The 8161-nt window shown below is 35.9% G+C and overlaps 1 protein-coding gene across 1 annotated transcript in view; it reads right to left on the bottom strand.

Annotated features, from left to right (window-relative positions):
- Window positions 1–7873, bottom strand: part of SGCE (sarcoglycan, epsilon) — a gene marked incomplete at its 5' end in the record, with an annotated part of 22272 nt that extends 14399 nt beyond the window's left edge. Inside the window, 3 exons of the mRNA XM_009697452.1 lie at window positions 990–1147; window positions 3712–3834; window positions 7769–7873. Of these exons, the coding sequence (XP_009695754.1) occupies window positions 990–1147; window positions 3712–3834; window positions 7769–7873 (386 nt within the window). The remainder of the gene's footprint in view (window positions 1–989; window positions 1148–3711; window positions 3835–7768) is intronic.
- Between the last annotated feature and the right edge of the window lie 288 nt (window positions 7874–8161).

Below are 8161 nucleotides of genomic sequence, written 5' to 3'. Positions count from 1 at the left end.
GCTGAAATCAAAACTGAATCATGTATATAAAATTAAGCATGGGAGAAATTATCTACAGTATAACTTAACATTTAGAGATGTCATTCTTGAGGAAGAAAAACTTTATCAAATGCAATTTAGGAAAAAAAAAACCAAACCTCATCAAGGGTTTAAAACAAATGTACCGCTGAAGCAGCAAAATGGCTGGAGCAAGTTAATGAGCAGATGTCTCCTTAACACTGTGAACCACACAGTGTCTGATTCAGTCTGCTGTCTATGATATACATGGCGGAAAATATAGTACTCTTTCCTTCCCTTTCAACTGCTGCTCAATGAATAATTAGTGCTTTTAAACATTTGGATAGCTAATTGTCAAAAATAAAGTAGTGGGTTTTGTCATTGTTACACTTATAAGAATAGCAATAAATACATGTTAGTGCTAGTTAAAATAAAATCTATCAATAAACATGAATAATGAACCAGGGAATTTTTGATGAAAAATAATTTAATTTAAAAAACAAAAACAAAAAAACTGTTTATTGACTGAACACTGTATTTTCCAGTGGGGAAAAATCTGGCCCATATTTAGGGTTGAATATTACAAAGTTCAGAATTCAGTTATTCTTCAAGTACAGTTGTTTACAAAGGTTTTTTGCCCTGTATTTTGAATAAAACTTTAATATATTAATAACTGACTGAAATGAAATGTCTCTTGGAAAGATGAAGGGTAAGAATCAAAAGGTACTGCATCTAGGAATATTATGCTTAACTGTATATTTACTAGTTGTATCTTAAAACATGAAATGTCTTATAACTTGGCTTTCTCTCAAAAGAGGATATAATCGTACCAAAGAGAAAATGTTAATGTCACAAGTCCCTGTCCCTGTCTTATAATCTTTTTTTAATTACCGAAATTAACTTTTCAAAAATAAGAGGCAATACTTGTTGACAGTTCTGAATCTTATACTCTAAAACAAAATACATCTTTTCAAAATTTAGAAAGAAAATACCTCAATGATGGTTGGTTTGCCCACATTTTCCACAGTTGGTGAGCCATATAGCACTCCATCACTGTATGGTGTCCTTTGTATATAGCGTAGCCATCCAGGTCGGTCAGGGTAACCCATTAAATTGGTATTAAATGTTATAGGATCATTACTTATTTCACCTAGATAAGAAAAATTATATTAGAATATTTACAAGAAAATGCTATATGCTTTGATGTTGATGTTTTCACTACAAAGTCTTATTCTGACTTCCAGTTATGTTTTCTAAACCTTTCCAAAAAGGAAAGGAAAAAAAAAATTGCTAACCTTTACCGTATCAGAAATATGTGAACTCCTACTTAGCACTTGTAAGTATTAAGAAATTCCTATCTGAAAAGTGTAACCAACTGCAGAGATGAATGTACTGGTACTTCCTAGAGTCCTGGCTAACTCAGTGGTCATGCTCATTAACTAGTAGGTCTGATTTTTAGAGCTCAGTTCCAGCTAGAATTGAAGCATCTGACCTCCTTACTGATAAAAGCACAAAGGTCTCAGTCTTTTAATACCCAAAAAACTTTCTTTTATTTATGTTTTTAATGATGGCTCTAGAGACCAAATGTACCTGGGAGGGCTTACTGTAAAGAGTGGCTGTGTAATCATCAATGCCTGAAAGCTTCTGTTAGCATCAGGATATAAATAGAGGTCTTCAGCACCAACAGCCTGGTAGTAATTTTTCTTTAGAGAACAAATTAATTAAAAAAAGGACCAGACATTCCTGCAAAATGGATCCACTGATGGGTACTAAACACAATGGTCCAGATGCAACCTGTAAAAGCCCCTCAAGTCAAACCAGTATAACAGTTTTCATGGTTCTTATTGATACTCTTACGAACGTCTGGATTTGATTTCAGTTTATTTTAGCTTTTGTAAGTGAAGTCAGGCGTGCCTATGCACTACCAGATCCTCACCGTTGAGGCACGAGCACTGTCCAGCTGAGGCACAGAAGGCAGGCAAATCCGCTCTGAGCCTGCGGAGACACCTCCGTGCTGCGCTCCTCCAGCTCAGCTTTGAAACGGCAACAGCAGCCATTGAAGGACAAGTGACAAGAGAAGATAACAGGCAGGCTGGCACACAAGGCACAACGTGAGTCCAGGGAAGAAAGAATGGCTGTCATCTCCACCAGAGTGTAACAAAGAGACTGAGACCTGCTGCCAAAGGGTAACTAGTTTTCAGGTACGCATTTACACATCTGGTTGTGGGTAAAAGGGACCAGAACCACACCAAACCAGCACCTGGATGTAACGCAACTTTCCTCTCAGGACATCCCGGTAATCTAATCTATTGCATTCATAATAAAATTCCAGCATCACAAATGACTTGAGGAAAATTCTGAAAGCCACCTGTGATACATTCTGGTTTGCCCTTCATCAGCAGGCCATGCTAATGATCCAGCACAGCAGACAAAAATAAAAAGGCCATGGCAACATCTGGCCTTACAGTGAATTTCAGATATGATCACAATCATCTATGGGTATAGCAATTTCAGCAGTATCTGAAGTTACATTCATGCTGCTTTTGAAACACATGAATGTCGAGACAGGCTGGGGCTGTGAGGATTCAAAAGTCAATCGATCACTAGCAAAATTTCCAGGCTCCTTCCATCTATGTGCTAAAACTGGGAGAAAACCGGGACTGAGGCAAACTTCACTCTCTCAGTCACTGTTACGTGAAATGATGACTCAGGTATATATGTCAGGAAAAACATCCATTTTTCAAGGAGAGGAAATTTTCGAAATATTTGGTTTTATTCATGACAAAATCTAACCAATGCTAACAGAAGCTTATTTTTTCTTCAAACTGAGTTTTGAAAATAGTACTCTCAAATCAATTCAAAAAATGAAACAGGTTTCGATTATGTGAGCACTGAACATGTATTATAAGTTTTTCCAGTCTTTATAGGAAAACAGGATATTTATATAAATAGGATATATTTATTATTCCTTTTCATTGTTGATAGGCACAGGGGGCAGAATGCTCTCTCTTTGTCTTCCTACTCCCCCCAGATTGCTTATACATATTCTAACCTGACAATGATCAATCCTTTAGCTTTACCTTAGCGTACGTCAAAACACCATACTTAAGAAATCATAGCTCCTTCTCTAAAAACAAACTGCTTACTAACATTAAACTGTTCCTAAATATAGGGAGAAGGCTGAATCCAAAGGAGTATTTGTTCTAAATGAAAGAAAAAAATCATTACATAGTTTCATATTTCATTTATTCTTCTATTTTGTCTAAAGTTTACTATATGCTTTCAAAGTCCTCCTTCAGATAGCCTGATACATACTATGTCCGAAACAGTGATCAGATAAATGGCATTTTTAACAGACAATTATTAAGCTTCCATAATTTCATATTTAATGCAAAAGTGAAGAAAGGGTACACTATACCTCCTAATCTCAGATATATAGTATGTTATTATGCCTTCCCAAATTATTAAGTGCTTTTTTCACAACACACAATTATATGCATATTTTCACAAATGATGATCGCAAACCAGAATATTTTAAACTTGCAGGACCACATTTCATATTTCATTTGAAGATATTTCAATGGAAACTAAAAACTGTCCCTTGTATGTTATATACTGAACCGTAAGGTATGCTAAATAGACTTGAATTTTTTTAAAACTTTTTTTCCCCCCCCTGTATTTTGATATAATATGGAAGATCTTGGCATCCCATACCAGGCTTTGGGTAAGGAGGAAATTCCCCCTTAAAGTACTCTCTCTCCAAAACATGAACAAAAAGAACTCCGGCAGAAGGGTATACATTCCGATCAGAGTGCACCTTAGACAGAATCGTGTACACTGAAAAGCAGAAGGAAAGATAAGAGACAGAAAAAAGCAAAAATGAGACATGCTCTAGATAATACAGCATGCATTTCAACAGCAATGTGGGCATCTGGGAGAGGGAAAGCAACAAATATTAGATATCTGTTAAGTTTTTTAAAAGGTTGCATAGATTTGAGAATGCAAAGCAAACCCTCTCTTTGCTGAACAGGATCCCTTCCAACACTGCAATGAACAAAACCGGCTATGTTAGGATTTCAGAAGTTGTACGAGGTCTTTATTTGTATTGCAATTATGAAAAAAAAAAGACAACCGAGGAAGGCTACTGTAATTTTATAGTTGGTTTATTTGTAATATTACATGAATAAAAATACATTAAATGAATGATACAATCGTGTTTTCTTGATATTTTACATAAAAATATGGAACATGAGGAACACAGAGGAACCTTACCGATTAATCGTACTGATTCCTCACTGAATGGAAATGGTAGACTTTCCAGTTCTTGTGCAGAAAAGGACAAAGCAACTCACTTCAGCTGAAGATTTCTATGAGTTCTTAAAGCTAGACTTTTTTAGACCAGCAGGTTCAGATAACATACATCTAAAAATCTGTCTAGAGAATTCATTACTGAAGATGTGCTTGTATTGAAGGGTAAAACAGAAGGACATGGGTAATTATAGGCCAGTCAGGTGTCACTGATTCCAAACAAAAAAACGAAGCTGTATTTTACAGGACTCAAAATTAAAACGTAAAGGAAACTTAACTCAGAACAACCAGCATACGCAAAAGCAACGTGCTATTTTTTATGTAGTTACAAATTTAGTTGGTAAAGGCAAATCCTGTTTAGGTATAACACATTTGACATAGTACGATATACAGATTTCATTGAATTAGAAGAATAAAAAAAAAATCATTACAATAAATTAAATGGCTAAGAAAGCACTTTATCGACAAGTTTCAAAATTTAAGTATAAATGGAGAACACTGATGTAATAGGTGTTTCTCATGGTATCTTAACAGGACTGATTGTAGGTCATATTACTATTGAATTTTAAGTCAACGCCCTGAAAGAACCAATCATTGCTGATAAATTTCGTCAATGAGATGAGGATTACACATGTGGTAAATAAAGATGGTAAATCACAGATACAGAGACACACAGCCACCTGCCTTGCTTGCTACACTGAAAGAATCTTTATGAGAAGTCACATCTCCGAACAAAGATTATAGGCCATACAGCATGGGGGTACTGTCATGAGGAAGAGCAACTCCGAAAGACCCTTCAGAGTCATTGTAACAAACTCATAGGAACAAACTCGTACCTTCAAGAAGATAAAAGGGCTTGGTCAATAAGCAAGATACGTTTGAAATGAGGATCAAGCTCATGTAACTTTCTAATCCTGGTATAATTTCTCCAGTCTTATCGCTATATCAACCTTCTTACTTCAGATCCGCTTAAAAAGACACTGCTAATTAGGCATTAATCACAGACATTCCATCCCTCGCATCACGTACTCTGTGTGGAATCTCTCTCACCTAATTTTAGATGCCTACAGAAACAACATCCACCACTGAGTTAGTCAGGCTCCTTTTATAGTCAGTGGAGAAGAAAGAGACGCTTCTAGGGTTTGATTAATTTGATTTCTCCTGTAAAATGAGATGAATCATGTCCTAGATTCCTGACTACACTGACTAGACCTCCACTGACTGCAGAGGCAGCTGAGAGGAGACACAGACATCTGTAATGCAGACCTCTACATTTAGTTACATACTTCCCACTCTTCAAGCCTGATATTGCAGAATTAATAGACTCAAGCTCTGGATATACTATTGATCAAACTCCACAGCAGTTGCTTTTTCCCACTTTTGGAAACCCCTTTTAACACAGTACTGAACAGAATATCTTTCTAATAATTTTACCTTAAAGACAAAATTTAAATGGATCCTGAAATTTAAATAGTTGATTACAATTTTGTGTGGTTAATAAACCACTTACTGTAATTTGAATTACATAGACTTTATTTAAGTACAGTAACATAGCTATTTGATTTGTATAACTACAATTAGTAAATTGATGACCCCAAAAACTTTTGCACTCAGTTCTGTGAATGAGCTGTAACGTAGAGCAGGGAAACTAGTTAATTTCCTTCAAAATATTTTCAAGAAAAGCTGAAAAAGTAATTTATAACATCAACAGAGCAGAAAAGCCGGCAAAAATATGGTGGCTGGCTGAAAATGCATCAAATATCTAGAAAAATCAATTTTTCCATTTCTGATGCTTTGACTCTACAATGAAAATCCATTTCAAACAGGAAGAACAGTGAAAAAGTAATGGATATTTTCTCCATAAGCAATAGTTTTAGAAAGTAATAATGATAATAGAATCAGTAGTTACTGAAAAAAAAACCATATAACTTGTTTCTTTTGTCTGTTAGAGGAAATCTATTGCCACCACTAAATGCTTGCCCATTCCTAGTAATGAGACATTCTCTGTTGCTGAAGTAAGTACACCAATAAGGACTGCGTGCAGATATAAAACAGTGATCTCTGTGGACGTCTAAAAATTCCCCTCAGAAGGAAAAAAATCCACACATCTATTATATCTTATAATGACAAACACATTCTAATGACATAAGTATGGAGATTAAGAATTTGAAAGTTCTTGCCCCCCTTGTCAGAGAAGCCCTCTTCTTTTTCCCCTATGAAGTTCCTTCAAAATCAGAAGGAAAATGATGAGTCTTCAGCCCACTACAGCAATCAGTACTTTTCAATTATGAAACAAGTGAAATGCTATTTTCTTCAGAAGCTTTTAAAACACACAATTATTTTCATAACTCTGAGACTGGAGATGAATGTGTAATCATCTTAGGTGATCTAGGGATGAAACTGAATATACTTACCAACTTCTAGATACTAATCTAATACAGCAGACTGCCAGATGTGAATTGCCTGGGCAAATTCCTTGTGGTAGATAAAACTCTTCACTACACAGGATCACAACAGATCCTGGCTAGAAAAAACTGACAGTATCAGCTACCTCAACAGCACTGTTTTCTTCTTTGTTGTTTCCAGATCCCTTGGAGGACTTTCTGTAGATCCCAAGACATATCTGTGCAGAAAGGTTAGACGTTCTGGAGACTGGGAAAGAAGTAGATTAATTGGCAACTGAAGGTTGGAAAACACACATCACTCTTTTTGAAACTTAGAGAAACCGTCCCAGTTGTTCTTCTTGTAGGTCTTGAACATGGGCACAGCCAGGAATTCAGCTAGGACTGTATCAGCCTCCAGCCCAGAGCCTGTTATCAGATACAGATGAGCCCCCGTCTCCAGAAATTTCAGAAGATTTATCATGTTGGTTGAAGCCTGTATGTTGATGATCTTCAGAAAAAAAATCCATCTGGAAATTTTTTTCTGGGAATTTCACTGGGTTCTCCCCACAGTGATTTTTAGCAGATGAAGCACAATCCTGGAAATAACTTCATTTGGGGGCCAATCCAGATTGCCTGCCTGGATGGGCAATCAGTGCAAAGCCTTTTCTCAGCCACTGTACACTCACTACAATATTCTATGTGTACATAGAGTAAAACAGTGTTTGTACATATGTATATGAAGATTTTTCTTACATTGTTACAGACAAGTTATTGTATTAAGCAAACTGCAGAGGTATCTCCAAGCAACCAGCCACGAAAAGAAAACGTGCAATATTAGGTATACACACAGCCATTATTTCAAGCAAAGCTATAGGAACAGGAAAAGTTGGGGAAGACTCACAAAGATACGCAGGTCTGTGAATGTTTAAAAGATTGAAGAAATATAAAATTTTCCAAATTACTTACCTTGAAATAGCACCTTATTCCTAAAACAAGGACATGACTGAAAAAGCAAGAGTAATATTAAAAGCAGATTTGACTGAACCAACATGGGATTTAAATTTACAACCTACACTCACCATTCTTCTCAACAGCCTTTATTCTGCTGATAATATAACTGTGGGCTTGCCTAGTCGTCCAGTTAACTGTTCCATTATTGCCATCAGCAGAGCTTAACAAAAAAGCTTTTCAAGAATAAAACAAATGCAAAAAAAAAAATTAGTCAGATCAACAGACTCCTACAAACAAAGTATCAGATGGGATCAGATGCCTTCTAAACCAGGTTTTGGTTTCAGTCAGAGCTTAGGAACCTCAGGTTAAAAAAAAAAGGTGGTGTTTGATTTGAATATGTAAACATATAATAATCTTTCTGACAGTCACCTTTATGACACTCATTTTTCCAAATAAGCTAAGTTTACACCAAATGCTTAAGCCTCTGCAGACACTTCTGATGACATAATTATACTGATAAT

Source organism: Cariama cristata, unplaced genomic scaffold (genome assembly GCF_000690535.1).
Source record: "Cariama cristata isolate BGI_N322 unplaced genomic scaffold, ASM69053v1 scaffold18493, whole genome shotgun sequence".
NCBI classification, from domain to species: Eukaryota; Metazoa; Chordata; class Aves; order Cariamiformes; family Cariamidae; genus Cariama; species Cariama cristata.
The sequence above is the reverse complement of the archived record's forward strand: the minus strand, read 5'-3'. Positions and strand labels throughout refer to the sequence as shown.